Here is a 16,062-nt window from a genome sequence, read left to right on the forward strand (position 1 = left end):
GTGTGTTAAACACACTTTAGAAAGGAGTGTCCCCAGACTATCAGAAGGCGGAGATCTCTGATTGTCTGGTGGCGAGACTATGAAAGACAAAGCAAAGCATCAAATTTTCACATATAAGAAGAAAACAAGCAAATTTTGGCTTCTTTGCTTAAAGGGACAGTTCGCCCATTATCAAAAATACATGTTTTTCCTTTTACCTGTAGCGCTGTTTATCAGCTGAGACGTTTTGGAGGGAGTTGCCCAGTGTTGGAGATATCGACTGTAAAGATGTCTGCCTTCTCTCCAATACAATCGAACAAGATGGCCTGGTTACTCAAGATAATCCCCAGAATAACCCAGTTAGGGACAAAATTTGGCAAAAAAAAACAAAAAAAAACAAGTGATGCCTCTTGTGACTAATATACAAGCTTAGCGAAGCTCCAATAACACTGTTGTTACCTTCATAAACAAACTAGTGTGCTACAGTCGGCTATCGGGGATGGATGGACTGGGAGCTGGGCGGCTTTCTGGTAGATTTGGGGAGTTGAGGATGAAGTTGTTGGAGAATAAAACTACAGACAACTGACTTTTTGGCTTGTTGCCAGGGGTTGGCAAGCTAACAACTATCAGGACTGTGTCTCTACCACTCCACTATATTGTGTTTTGTACTGCGCAGTGTGTACATACTGCTTCTGTTATGCTAGGTACATGGATTTACTGTAGTCTGCATTGCAACTTGAATTTTATTCTTATTTATTGTTTCTACTTGTTGTGTGTAGGACTACAGATAGGTATTAGCATTTAGCTAAACTTAACTAAACTTAACTGAGGGCCTGTCCCAATACCCACACTTCCCCTAGAAATACCCACTTGCACTTGGTTGTGCGCGTTCACGTTTAGGCTAGTGGTGTCCCAAAACAGAATTGAGGTAGTGGAAGTGTTTCCAACACTTAAAACCCGCCCTAGATTCCAAGGGAGCCCCGACCCATACTGTCAACGAAGTGGAAGATGAAATTTCCCAGAACACTTTGCGAAGTCAGCAACTTCGGCAAGTTTTGGAAAACAATTTGTTACTCTACGATCGGAATGTAGGCTATACAAACAACAGATGGTTGGACTAGTGTAAACTCATCAGCCACTCGGTTGAACACAGCATCAAAATATTAAAACAAATCGACTTACCCGATCAGAACTAGAAGACGTCGTAGGCGCCTCCTGTTTTTAGCATTTCTTCTCCGTTGATTCATCAGATGGAGAAGAATAAACATAGCACACACCATGACACAAGTGCTGGAGCCGACATTTTCAAACCTGAATGACTACCGGTATCTTGCGTCGCTACTATGCGTGACATATGCCTGCACGTCGGACACGCCGATTTGCATGAAGTGGTGTCTCATTTCTTAGGGAAAGATCTCTACCCTAATATTTCTCACTTTCCTCATCAAGGGTTATCTCGCAAACGAGGGCACTCAATACCAAGTGGAAGATTTAAGGGGTAGAAGTGGGATTGGGCATTAGTGCAGTTGCCGTCTACCGGTATGCTACGCTGTGTTGTCTCTGCAGTGTTCTTTTACTTTTCTTTGGGCTCGCACAAATAGGTGAAGTGGAGAGGAACAAAAAGGGAGAATCACTACACCCCAGTAATGGTTGGGAAAACTCACACCAGAACAATCGCTGAGCTGTCCCTCAATGACTAAAATGATTATGCCATAATCTAAATAGTTGCCAATACATTTTCTGTCAGTTGACTAATCTATTAATTGACTCATTGTTGCAGCTCTAATTGAAAGCTAATAAAGCTCAAATTCTTGCTCAGTAATTTTATTCATCGTTTGTTTCCTCAGAGCTTGAGAACATTTTTAACTGCAGCTGCTCCAGCTAGCTAGTTCTCAGCAACTTATATAAAATGTAACCACTGTATTTTCACATTCTCACCAGAGCTCCCATCTTTTTTTATAGCTTTTCATTTGCATATGTTTGAATTAAATTGGTTTCTAGTGAGGCTATATAGCTACCTGTTCGTCCTCAGAGTCTCGTGTCATGTTGCTGCTGTTGAAATACTTTATGTTGATGAGTGGAGCAACGGGCCGGCGCTGTAAAGAAAGACCTTCATAAAGGCTTTTAATTTCCCCAGTGTCGCCTCCTGATTGATGACCGCAGGACAGGGAGGTGTAAAAGCCTACACGTACTCTGTCAACACACACACAATGACCACACATCTGTCATGCCACTGATGTACTGTCACGCTGTCATGGCTCCACAGGGCCTGGAGGACTAGTTGCTGAGCAGGAGACTCGAGGACGCAGCGCTCTGTCTTTCTGTTTTCCTTTTCCTCTCTCCGTCTTTTATCTGGTCTTGGGAGGATTTGATCTGTTACGGTTGAGCTCACTTACATCTTTTGAGAGCGGCATTGAAGACGCAGAGGAATATCTTGTCAACAACACAGAACACACACACACACACACATAAACACACATGCGGCATATACAGCAAAGGTGGCTAAAAAATAAACTTGTACAGACTTGTTGACTCTTAACACACACTTTTTCTCTTAATGGCCTCCCAAAAGAATCTTGAAGGTGCACAACAGCCCTTTGCTCGTAAACTCACATCTCTACTGTAAAATTGAGGGTGTGTATTTGTGTGTGTGTGTGTGTGTGTGTGTGTGTGTGTGTGTGTGTGTGTGTGTGCTCAGTGACTGCAGCCATGCACCCTATACAGAGGCAGTTTGCAGGGCTGCTTCTCGGTGCCCACACAGTGTTAGCTGGCTGCAGGGCATGATGTAATCCCTCTGCTGCTTATAGAGGAAAAAATGCTGAGCAAGGCAGCACAACTCCCTGATTGAATTCTCTCACTGCAGCAGCAACTTTTTCTTCCCCTGACTTTATTAGTTTGCAGCTTTTTACAGCTGGTGCAAGCTCCTATAGACGGACAAGGTGGAGAGAGGATGGCAGTATACAGGAGGACCCTATGGGGGCTGCAGTGCATACACACTTTCTATTGTGAGTCCACTGCAGTACATAAAGGGTTAAGTGTGGACAGCGTTACGGTAGTTGCTGAGAAAGGGGAAAACAATTTGCATGTTGTTTCATCTCTCACTGTTATCAGTGTTAGAAGCAGTGACATTTTGGTTAGAATGCAGCGTCCCTGCTACACTGAGCTCACTGATGCTGCTCATTGTGTTTCTGTGCTCGTGAATATGACTTGATATTTCTATTAGTATTTTGAAAATGTTGTTTTTAGTGCATGTACCACTCAAGGTGGCAAAATGTGGTAGTAATATATGAAAATATCCATGTCTGTAGATGATATTTTGGTATGATAGACATTCCCGAGTGGCAGCTGTGGCACAGTAACCAGCTCATGAAGTATACCACCCCTAAACTATTTTGGATTTCCAACGCTGGTGCATATCCTGGTTGGTTTTCAGTGTTTTACAATATCGTGTTTGGTGTCATTTTAAAGGGGACCTTTTTGGCTTTCATTCAAGCCCAACTGTGAATCTTTCTAACAAATACTGAGGTAACTGTAGCCCTTCAAATAGTCGATGACACACATTTTCCCGCAATTTTTGCCTAAATTATATTTTTTCTTTGAGCCCTGTGGCATCTAGGAACATCAGGGACACAACACTCAGAAACTGGAATACTCTCAGGACTCTAAGGATTTGGGAAATATTTTGTATTTTAATATTTTTTAAAAATTTTATAAAGAAATTCACAAATTTATTGTTAAAATCTTTTTTAAAAATCCATTTCTATATGGAGGTGTAGTAGGCTACTCTTGTAACAATTCCATAGCTGCAAAAATTGCTCTATTTATAAATTAGTCATCCGAAGGAAAATATATTTACAATTTGGATAATCGATCAGTTGTTTAAGTCATTTTTAAAAAAAAACCAAATATGGCAAACATTCTCAGTTTCTAGCTTCTCGAAACAAGTCATTTGGAGATATCATAGAAAAGTGTTTCCACAGTTTTATAAAGCAAGCGAATTGATTATAAAATAATTGTGAGATTAATCATGCAGTCGTATTTTTTATACTTTAATTTCAGTTCCTGTTAATGCTTGTTAATAATAATGTTTGTTGCAGCATTCAGAAGGCTTACACTTGAATTGTATTTCCTGTTAATTTTATTGATTTATTTTTTTTTATTAAGTTGCCGGTGCACAATTTATTATTTTAATAATAAATAACAATTCTGTGTTCATGAATGTATTTATCTGGCACATTTTGTTTTTACAATGTTGGGAATGCAGTGTCTAAAACCAGCCTGATGTAGTAATTAACATCAGCAATAAGTGTAAAATGAGTATTTAGAATCGATATGTATTTATAAATCAATATTTTGACAACGCTACCTTACACATAAAAAAATATCCCTGTCACTTCAGTGAGGCATATAGCTTATTAATTCAACACTGATATCAGATCAGTACTTGGTATTGGCCCAGGTGTTGAAATCGGTTTTGAAACTGGTGCGTCCCTAATTAAAACAATCTTTAGAAGCACCCCATACATTTTCCTCCATTAGTGAAATGAATCAAAAAACAAATCGCACCGACAGAGGACACAGATGTTTACCTTTGTGCTGTCTCGCCTGCCATTAGTGTCAGCACATAGTATTGTTGTACCATATACACACAGATACTGCTGTCGCTGCCACCACATTATATGTGTTGGAGTAAATGCAGAGGTACGCAGAGAGCTATCTCAACATGCAGGTACAGTAGCTATTCAGAAGACAGCTACATTTGCATACCAACACATCCTTGGTGTTTTTGATGTTTCCATGCAGCAGAATGTTTGGCAGTTGACGTAAATTGCTGCATGTTATTTTTTCCTCACAGACATGTTTGTATTCTACATGTATTTGCTTTTGTCCACCAATCATGTGCACACACTGGTGTGTACCTGCCGCTGTGCGCGTCTTTGTGTGTTTGTGTGATGGATAGCTCTGTCAGTCCCAGTATAGCCCAGTGGACATGTTGGCTGTTTGATGTATGCCTTAGCAGGTTTTTGTAGTCCCCACTCAGCTATCACGTCTATGCTTGTACCACTTAAACACACAAGCGCTCGCCCGCTCCTAAATCAGATAACAGATAAAAGAGTCCCTTTAATGTCTGAACGGAAAGGTGAGGTTACAGAAGCAGCCATTTTTGTCCACTCTGGCTCAGTGTAGTTAAACAGCTGGAGACTGGCCCGCCTGCCATAGCAGCTCTGAGCAGGGGTCCCTCTGTGTGATGTCGCCTGGCAGTGGAGCTGTCACTCAGCTGCCCACTGTGGGTGTGAGGAGGCAATGCAGCACAGGAGAGGTCACTATTGGTTACCTCTTCAATCCCATCATTTTTGTTTGTGTGTGTGTGTGTTTGTGTGTGTATTGTTGCGTGAGTGACCAACAGGAGTGTGTTAGGAAATGATTATATGTTACAAATATCAGTGCAAAAACGGCAATTCAAGTACACTTTGCACCACCACCTTTTTCCTCTGATCACTTAAGATCCATTCAGGAGGTTTCAATTCTCCGCAGACGTCTCTGCCTCTCCAAAACAAACAGACCCGGTGATTTAAACCAGTGAAAACGCTGAGTAAAGCAGCTTCATGTTAAAACTCAGTGTTTCCACATGCTGTTTGCAGTTGCCAGTAAACCCCTTCATCCGATTGAAATGTGTAGATAAAAAACAAGCAAGATCTGAAAAGTGTATCGTAAGAATGTGGCTTAAAAGTCAACTGATAACAGCTTCTGTCAGACAACCACAACCCTTACACACGCAAGAAGGGGGATATGATGCCACTGATGGGCAACAGCGATCAAATGACTCGGACAGCATTCTTTGTTAAATTTACAGATTTCTTTTGGTTTGGAACATGTAAGTACACAACTCAACGAAATATATGACACTGATCTAGCTGTTTTTAGACATTTTAATGTGGAAAAGTTAACTTATTATATCTTTAAAATCAATCCTAAAACAAACAGAGGCAATGTAAAGATGCTAAAACTGGTGTGATGTCATCCCTCTGTTATGTTTACTGTGTTATGAGCAGCAGTAACAAGCATGCAGGCGCTGTGGTCACATGACGAATTAACAAAAGATAAAGGAAAGCTGAGATGTGAGCCATAATGTACATATAGATCTGTTCTCCTTTTTTTGTGCCAGCTTCAGAGTCAGTGTTTGGCAGCTGGAGGAGAGCGATCCATATTCTCCCTGCAGAGGTTTATTGTGGACAGTTTTCTCTCTCTGTGGAGCCCTCAGCTAGTTTATGACTCAGGCTGTCCAGTTTTAAAAGTTTCTCTTGTCTTCTGGTATAAATCGTGCAGTTCTTCCCTCCCGACGTGAGCAAACAGTTTGTTGGCGAGCAGAAAGGATTTGCATCAACGTGGCCAGTTGTCATGGCAGCCTTTGTCCTTGCCATGGAAACGAGGGCCGGTTATCGAGAGTGACAGGTGGATTTAGAGCTGTCGGTCAGGAGAGGTTAGCAGTTAAGAGTGATGTGAGCTGACATTGGGCGGAGGTCGTTGGGTGGTTGAGTGGGTGGCGGGGTAGCAGGGATGGGGACTGCAGATTTAACTGGATGGTTATGCAACTATATCTGGGCTTTATTACACGGCAAGCAGAGTGGACCACTGCTACACACACACACACACACACACACACACACACACACACACACACACACACCAGAGCAGTGATTCTTAGGAGAACCACTGGACTCTCTCCATCACTGGGATCCATTGTTGCTGTGCCAGCTGTCATTGGTGAAAATCACATCAGAGTGTGTATAGATGAAATGCTCTTTATTGTGGATTCTTTGATCAAATTATGGCATCCAGCCCTTCACCTCTGACCTCTTTAAAGGGTAATTTTGGAAACATGGACTCTATTTTCTCTTGTTTTTGTGTCTAATGGGAACAACAATTTTTAAAATTGGTCCAGTATTTAGCGACAGAGCTGACAGAGCTGCAGCTGCAAAACAATCTGCAGTGTAATGTTAATAGGGTGTTGTGCACCATCAAAGTACATTCACTGGCAGGCTCAGATTGTTATCATAAGTGTCTGACAACATTATGGAAAGGATCCCTACAGAGACAGACCTTTTTTTAACACTTCATTTTTATTGTCATTACAGAATGTTATATAAAGGTAGAGACAAAAGGAATACAGAACAAAACACAAAAAATAAAAATATGTATTGCCCTGTCTCTCAAAAACAAATTCATTCCTATGACACAGTCAGTGACTCAGTCTCACATCTTGTCGTCGACATTCAAATACAGATGCACCGATATCGATTTTTTCAACCGATACTGATAACCGATAACTACCTGCTTCTCATGGCTGATAACCGATACAATAACCGATAATTTCATGGTTTTGTATTTTGAAAAGAAGTATATAACCGGTAGTTTATGTACAACTGAGGGTAAGAAAGGCTAAGATGTAGTGAGAAAATATGGATGATTCAATATTGCATAGCCCTAGCAGTTCTGACTCTTCCATACCTGCCAATAGGCTGTGAAAAAGACAAATGGCCTACCCACAACACATCTCACACATTAATACTCAAACATGCAGCTGTGTCTCTCACACACACAGCCAGAGAGGTAATGCTACAAATAATGGCGAACTGTAGCATCACATGGCTAGTGGTTATTACTACATTTAACAACAGGGTGGAGCCTTTTGAAAGCTTGGTGTTGGATGTCAGCCACTGCTGCGAATTAGCTCGTGCTAACTCTCTGGAGACAGTCCTTCAGCGCTTTGTCTAACCTATTTGACGGTTGAGATCAGACCTCTGGCACAGTCCTGTTGTCTTCCTCTGGAACTGTGAAAGACGTCCCAGACCCACCAGACTCCATTTAGATAAAGTGTAATTTTACCATCACAAAACACACTTTGTTGAAAATCAGCACAAACAAAATATAACTCACATAAACCTTTCTGGTTTGTCTCTCCACTGTTTCGGCAATCACCAACTCTGGTTTGGTTGAATTAAATCCTTAATTCACCTAGTTAGATACTCTATACAAGCTAAAGTGTCTGTTTATTCAAAAGGGCTGTTTCAGGTTAAACAAAAAGGAAAAGTGTTGCACTCACATGCTAGGTTGTCTTAAAATCCAACCTGGAGGACAGACCATAACCAAACCATGACATTATAAAGGAATCATGTAAATGTGGTTTATTTGCATTTCCATGAAAGAGACTATTGTTCAGTAGCTCACACTCAAATGTCACATTTCAGCGCATCCTTGAATGCACCACGGCAGGATTCTTTTAGGTGTCATATGGAAATGATAAATGGTGTCAGAGATTGACGAGCGCTATTTTTTATTTATTGAAAAAGCAGTCTTTATTTAATGCCCAGACATTTATATTATTGCGCTGCACTATGAGGAGAACATTTTGGCATTTTAATCATTTTTCTGATTTGATTCATTGAATCCACTTTGATCCTTCTGTAATAAATTTTCTTCCACCACATGTGGAACTTGCTATGAAACTGCTGAGGTAGTTTTCTACTCACGAAGCAGATTTAAACACTTTACACTCTGTCACTTAGACTTATGCAGTCGCTGAACAATCCTGCAATTTGCAGATCTGTGTGTGTGTTTTCTGGTGCAAGCCATTCCTGATTAGCTGGAGCCTCATTGATCTAACCCCATCAACACACACCAGAGCCTACGAGTAATTGTGTAGAGCACGTTTGTGTAATGTGAGTGACACAGCAAAGGTGTCTGTGTTTCCTCACGGGCTGTACTGATTTCCCTAAGCGTCATGTGGAGTGCAAAGAAGGTCCAGGGAAACACTGAGAACATAATCAAATATAAGAGGGTGTGTTTGGTATTAAGATAGGCAGGAAAAAAATAAGCCTCGAAACACATGTAATCTCTGTGGTGTATTTCTAATTTCTGGGTCTGTTTTGTTGTATTTTATTTTTAAATCCCGTGAGCTGCTGGGTATATGGAGATGATGTTATGTCACAAGTTTCATAACGTGGCCTTTAGTAGTACAGTGTTATAAAACATCAGCGGAAATGTCAGGTTTTTGAGTCAATCCCTCAGAATAAAAAAAAGGAGCTCTGTTCTGTCTGTATTTACTTTGACAAATCCACAGTCTCAATAGACCAGAATGCAATGCAGTGTGGTAACAATCAAACACATGGACATGCCACAGATGCCCCCCAAAAAAGTAAATTAAATAAAAGTATATTTTTTCAGTCTTAATTTTGTCAATTAATTCTGCTGTTTGTATTAAAAACAAAAATATTTCTACTAAAATGACTGGAGTTAGTGGCCGTTACCGTCCCTGTTCTAAGTTCACAGCAGGTCATGGTAAAACAAATGGCGCAGCTTTCATTAGGGAGCGGTGGCACTCATGCAGTGTGGTATATCTGCAGCTGCTTTGACCCATCCTCAACATTAAATATTTAACAGCTTTAGTTGTTTTACAGATTCAGACAATGAAAACAAAATATAATCAAACAATTATTAATATCATTACACATTTAAACTAAATTAAATTTAATTAGTGATGATGTGTTATTGCAGGTTTAACTACCCAGCAGTATATAAAGTCATTAAAATGAGTTCCTTGCTTACCAGTTGCAGCATTAAAGTGATGAACACATTAATAGATTTAATAATTATAATCCAATAATAGAGTATATAAGATTCTAAAATGGTGAGTGCAGAGCTGATCTTCCTTCGTTTGTAAGTGTTTAGGTATATTGTCCGTGGGTCAGATGTAAAGCTCTGGGTAGCCCTGCACCAAAATGAACCACTTTGCCATATTTATCACAGACTGATATTTACAGAAGACAGGAAAGATATCTGTCGGCTGTGACTGGTTGGTCCTCGTCACATGACATGCAGTGCGTGCTGCTGCGTTCCAAAAGTTGAACTTGGTTTATCTCGGGGTGCAGCCATCGCACCCTGAACATAGGCGCCTGGGAAGGTGTGCGCCCCATGACGGTGTCGCTGTGACATTTGAGCGCGCCTGCCGTGCATCTACATTGAAAACAATGAATTTGAGGGTGCAAAGAAACGTAGCATGTGTATGGCCCCTTACACCATAGGAATAACATCTGAATTTTGAAAATGGGTGTAGTTTCCCTTTTAAGTATATTTTGATGCTATTACTTCTGTATTTTAACTTAAGTCATATTTTAAAATGAGTATTTTTACACAGTAGTATTATTACTTTTACTTTTGCAAAATAAATGAGAACTTCTTCCATCTCGTGTCCTCCAGATGACGGACAGAAACAGTGTAAATGTGGTTTTCTCTTCCTCTAAGCTCTGTGGTATCTACTGGTAGCCTCGAGGCTCAGCTAATGATACATTACAGTAATGGCTATATGCTTTAGCGCAGCCTTTTAGTGGCACTGACAGAACATTTTCTCATGTGCCTGTCTGTCCAATGACTGTTAGGCCAGCCATTGGGCCCATGAAGGTCAACTTTGACTTCAGTTGTCAGTAGGGCTGTGTATTGAGCTGTATCGACCCCAATTACCCAGTACCAAATAGTATTGAAACCTCTCCAGTCATATGATATCTGCATTTGATCCTTTTTGTACTCTGATCTAGAAAAAAAATCACTTGAAGTGTGCCTGCTATCAGAGCAGCTTTAACCCATACAGTCTGTGGTGTGGTGAAGTTGAACGTGGTGTATTTGATAGAGTTGGAAGTTCAGCGTGCTGAGATGCCACCAAAACATTCCAAAGTATGGCTATACGACATACTTGTGGTGTCTGGTGGCGTTTTATGCATCTTAATGCTTCCATTCAAATGATGGTGTCAACTGAAGTAGAAAAAAGGTAGAAGTAGAAAAAAGGTATCAAATGAAGTATTAGTTCCCTATTTTTACTTGTGGAACCTGTGTTTATTCACCCGGTATGACCTTTTAATTTCTTGCAAGGAAAACCTTTAAAAAAATCTATCTGCAAGTTCTGTTAACATTTGCGTTGACAGAGTTGTTTGGGTGTCTGGAATAAGCCGAACTACGTATTCAAATAGTCCTATAAATAGTTAATTGCAGATCAATGTGCTCGCTGGATTCATAGACTCTTGCTGTGTTAGCTTGCAACAGCATGATTTGAATAATTTCCAAATATGAAAACTGCACTAATCTACAGCCTGCTGCACTGCAGCATTTTGTTGTTGGGTTTCAGTGTGTGGTTTGGACAGTTGGCTCTCCATTATAGTGTCGAATGATCTGAACCAGAAAGCCAGTTTCTGTTTGTTCCTCATAATACAGTACATGGAGTTTACCTAAACTTTATGCACACACACCCACACTATTGATTTGTATGTCTATGTGACCAGTAAACCATAACAGGACAGTGTGTATTGGCCTGCTGGGAATTGACGTGACAGAGAAACTGATGTACTCAAAGCATTTTATGTACAGTAACTGGTCTTTCTGTATGTGCATGAGTTTGTTGCTTCCTCCTTGTCTGCGTGTGTTTTTGAATACAGCATTGTTGCCCTAATTTGAATAAGTGCTATCTGAAAGGTTTACAACAGTGGAAGTATTCAGCGGTGAGCAGCTCTCTTTATTTCACATCACTCCTGTGGCAGTACAGTTGACTCAGCTTCTCACTCCCTGATGTTGAATTTGAGTCAAAGAAATGGGACCAGTGGGACTTAAGCTGTGACATAATGTTTGCCCGACTGCCTTGGTGACATGGATGACTGCCGGTGAAGGTGTTTAGGTCAGACAACACTCACGCACACGTCAGCGCACTCATGGCTTTCTTCTTTGAGGCTGCGTGTCTCATTCGTTCTCTCCTCTCCAGTAATGGTAAGCATGGTCGCCCTGTGTTTGACTCTGTAGTTTTTCTGGTCTGTGGTTTTTCTGGTCTGTGGATGACAGCCTCATGTAGGTCCACTTCCAGCTCAATTGCCAGAAGAAAATGTGGCTTTGTATGTGTCTGCAAACCACGGATATGTTACATTTGCATGTTATTATGTAGCAGGTACCTTGACATTTCACATTTTGATCTGTGGTTAGGTTTAGGCACAAAAAACACTTAGTTATGGTTAGGAAAAGATCACGTTTTTGCTTAAAGTACCTGGTTTTGGGGGCACAATCCCTGCTGGAAAAGCAGCAATGTCTCTTTACAAAAGACCGCTTCTGGTGGCACTCTCCCCACTAGGAAAAGACAGACAGGTTGCTACAAAACACCCACACTTGGTGCTTAAATAGCCGCTGGAAAAAGATGGACAGGTCATTTCAAAACACCTATATTTGGTGCCTGATGAGCGGCTGGTAAACGACAGACTGGTTGCAACAAATACCTACATTTGGTGTAAGGATAGACTGATACATCGGCTGGTCGATATATCGGGCCGATATTTGAGTTTTTACTTGTATCGGCATTGGCCGATACGCGCGTGGGTTCGCGGATTTATTTTTCCCTGGCACTTTTTTTCATTTCAAAGTATGTGGTTAAGTTGAACAAAGCTGTTGAATCCTACTGTGTACAGTAGTTGTTGTTTTATTTATGCTTCAGCTTAAATATTTGTTTATTTTATAAAGACATTATTATTTAAGAGCACTGAACTCTTTTTTTTATTTGAATGTATAATAATAATAATAATAATAATAATAATATTCTACCTGTTCTACCTCAACTTTCCATCTTGTTTTAGTATTTTTTACTGTTCAATAAATGTTTCTTATTTTAAACTTGAGACTTATAATATTTGTTATCATTGTGTCATTTTTTTGATGTAAAATTGAGGGAACAAAAGCAGTATCGGCCCCAAATATCGGCTCAAGAAAATCGGCAGTCCATAATCGGTCATCGGCTAAGGGTGATGGTAAAAAATCGGTATCGGCATCGGCCCTAAAAAATCCATATCGGCCTATCCCTAATTTGGTGCCTTACAAGGTACTGGAAAAAGACGGATGGGTTGCTACTAAACACCTACATTTGGTGCCTGATGAGCAGCTGGAAAAAGACAGACTGGTTGCTACAAATTACCTGCATTTGGTTCCTTAAACTTTGCTGGAAAAAGACAGATGAGTCGCTACAAAACACCTACATTTGGTGCCTTAAAAGCTACTGGAAAAACACCGACAGGTTGCTACTAAACACCTACATTTGGTGCCTGATGAGCTGCTGGAAAAAGACAGACTAGTTGCTACAAAAGACTTGCGTTCCTTGCCCAAAAAGCTGCTGAAAAAAGACAGATTTGTTGCCACAAAACGTCAACTACTGGTCCTAAAAAGCAGCTGAAAACACAGCAATGACTCACTAAATGACAATTGGTTTTGTTGGTCTTGTTGGTTTGTTTGTTGTGCCTAGATGGCACACCATCCACCATCCCTTCCACCTCTGGATGACAAAGTCAGCTTATATGTCACTTGGAAATGTTGATATGATCCTTATGAAACCTGCAAATGTGACGTATTTATAGTTTAAAACATACAATGCCAACATTTTCCTCTGCTGACTGGGCTGCCACTTCTCTGTAGTGATGTTCCAGACTGAAGCTGTATTGATTTCTCAATAGGATCTTCCTCCTCTGCAAGTTAGTCAATCCTTTTACCTGACGTTATCTACCGTTTAATCACATGTCATGTTAAGGTTGTCCCCATTTTAACCCTGTAAAATGTGTATGTTTGGGGGACGCTCTATTGAACAGTAATAACACGTTAAGGCTGATGAGTCCCCTTCATGGACTGACAACTCAGCATTGATTTTTCTGTTTGTCACGCATGGGGATTGTCAGGGTGCATTAGCTGAACTGAGGCAGCCGACATTTCAGCTTGTCACAGTGTGTGCAGATAAACATGTGCTCGTGTGGGCTTGTGCGCATGTGAGCACTGTGACTGTGGCAGGGTTTCAACAATACAACAACAGCAATGCAGGAGCGTGATGTGTAAAGGAATACTTAAGTGATTTTCATCTAGCTTAGTATCATAACAGTATGGGTAGTATGTGTAAATGAACTGTGGTAAACAACCCTCTATCTTGCCAGCACCCAGATCTCCCTGCTCATTTGCCAGTGAACATTTTTGAGCTGGCTCTTGGGCTGTCGCTAGAACTACAGATTGTGCTTCCTCATTTTTGTACGCCTGCCATGACAGACACAAAGAGTATTGAAGGGAGATAGAGAGAGCTGCCCCGCTTTCTCTCAAACTCAGACCAAAATCAGATCAAACTAAAACTAGGCAGTGCTGCCTTGCCTCAAACATTTTAAGAAACATGTTTTAGCTTACTGTTTAGCTGTATTATGAGAGTTTGGGAACAGGAAGTGAGCGCCATACTGTTTCCTTTATCATAAAAGATAAAGAAAAAAAACTAGGCAGGCCTTAAATGTTTTCAGAAACATATTTTAGGTTACTGTTTAACTGTGAAAGTATTTGCATCTTTCTACTGCATAGACAACCCAGTTATGTGAAAAGATCATCTTTCCAGCACTGAAATACTTCTGTAATGATATTGTGAAATCTGACCTTCTGTGTCGTAGCTGTTAAAAAAGACGTGTAGAATGACAGCGGTGTGACAGACATATGCAGATAACTCCCATTTAGATGATAACGTATTCTTTATACCAGCCTCCCTAAGGAGTCACTTCTCAAGAGTCCCAAAATGATTGACAGGATAGGAAACCACAAAACACATATTTATGTATAAGAAAATCATTTATTTTAAGACGCTTTTGTCATCTTGTCATCTTTAAGATAAGATCGAATAAGAAAAGACTTAATGAATCCCTCACAACACCAGGGAAATTCCCTTTACTTTATGTCTTCTAAACTGAAATACTTCTAAGACTAGTCTTAGACATTTAGTATACGCAAAATGGTCACAGGGTTTCTCACACTCTTAGGTTTTGGTTGTAAAGCTTAGTGTATGCAACCTAACCTAATAATAATAATAATAATAATGATAATAATAAATTTTATTTGTAATGCACTTTTCATCCTTGGATCTCAGAGTGCTACAGGTTAACCTTCAAAGACAGATGTTGTTCCTGTGTGTAGAATGGATATGAGATCAACATAAAATGCAGGAAAGATTTGTGATCATGATTCAAGTGCTTCCTGTTACTTATTTGTAATTTGGTCCTCAGATACCTCAGACCAGATACCATCGCTGGTTGTTATTTAATTACATTAATGTGATGCAGAGCAGATTCAGTGAAGGAGTCTCTCGTGCTGTAATGTGAAGTTCGACACTCATTGTCAACATGTAAGCATGATCCTTGTTAGCATGTTGTTAGCATTTCGATAAAATCATCACTGACTCTTGGTCCATGGTGAATAGGTCCATAATTATGACGCTGACATTTGTTATTTTGGTGCTGTAATTGGTGAGGTCTTTGCTATTACAGTTTCCTGTTTATGTATCTGATGATTGCAGTCAAGATGAATTTCCGAAAGGAGTAAGTATCTTTCCATCTTGTTGAGTATTAGCCACAAATATCACGTAACCTCCGTTCCTCTCATGTATTGGAAGGAGCCACATCTTTTGTGCCATTAAACAGCCTTGATTTCTGATGGATTGCTACCTTTTCAGGCCTTTTCAGAACAATGCATTTTTTAAAATACCCATCTATGTGTGGACCAGAGCTTAAATTCCCACTCCTTGGGTGCCCTTCATCACCCTCTGGTCTGTAAACAACAAGCTTGTTGACCAACCTTATAGCATTTCCTCCTTCTCTATGTACCCCCCTTCCTCTTTGTTATATAGTGGCTTGTATATTGTAAACCCAATCAAAGCTACAGGAGTGTACTGATGTTTAATTCTCTACTGGCAACACATCAGTAAAGAGAATTTCCCTTGAATCGCGAGCCCTGTCCTTTATCAATGAGTAATACTTTTATCAGTAGTCAGGCTTAGAGAACTGACTTTATTGTGACGATACTATGTCAATAAAGAAGTGGACGTCAGTGACGCAAATGAGTGGACGTTTTACTGATATGAAGGCAAATAAGTCATGACAGTCTTTTAGTTCAAAACCGATGCCTTTTTATGTCTTATACTCAAGTTGAACTTCTCAAAGGTAAATTACCATCAACACTATGTTATTTACATCAAAGTAATTCATGTAAAAATGCTTG

The 16,062-nt window shown here is 40.2% G+C and overlaps 1 protein-coding gene across 3 annotated transcripts in view; it reads left to right on the forward strand.

The window, feature by feature from the left end:
- The window catches only part of abr (ABR activator of RhoGEF and GTPase), a 209,596-nt gene that overhangs the window by 56,624 nt on the left and 136,910 nt on the right, over positions 1–16,062 (forward strand). The window contains exon 1 of one of the 3 annotated variants that reach the window (XM_078172359.1): positions 11,718–11,787. The exons of the other annotated variants lie outside the window; for them this stretch is intronic. Within the exon in view, the coding sequence (XP_078028485.1) occupies positions 11,733–11,787 (55 nt within the window). The 5' untranslated portion in view covers positions 11,718–11,732. Of the gene's footprint in view, positions 1–11,717; positions 11,788–16,062 lie in introns of those variants that run through there. 3 annotated transcript variants of the gene reach the window in all.

The sequence above is a fragment of the Epinephelus lanceolatus genome, chromosome 11, assembly GCF_041903045.1.
Source record: "Epinephelus lanceolatus isolate andai-2023 chromosome 11, ASM4190304v1, whole genome shotgun sequence".
Lineage (NCBI taxonomy): Eukaryota > Metazoa > Chordata > Actinopteri > Perciformes > Serranidae > Epinephelus > Epinephelus lanceolatus.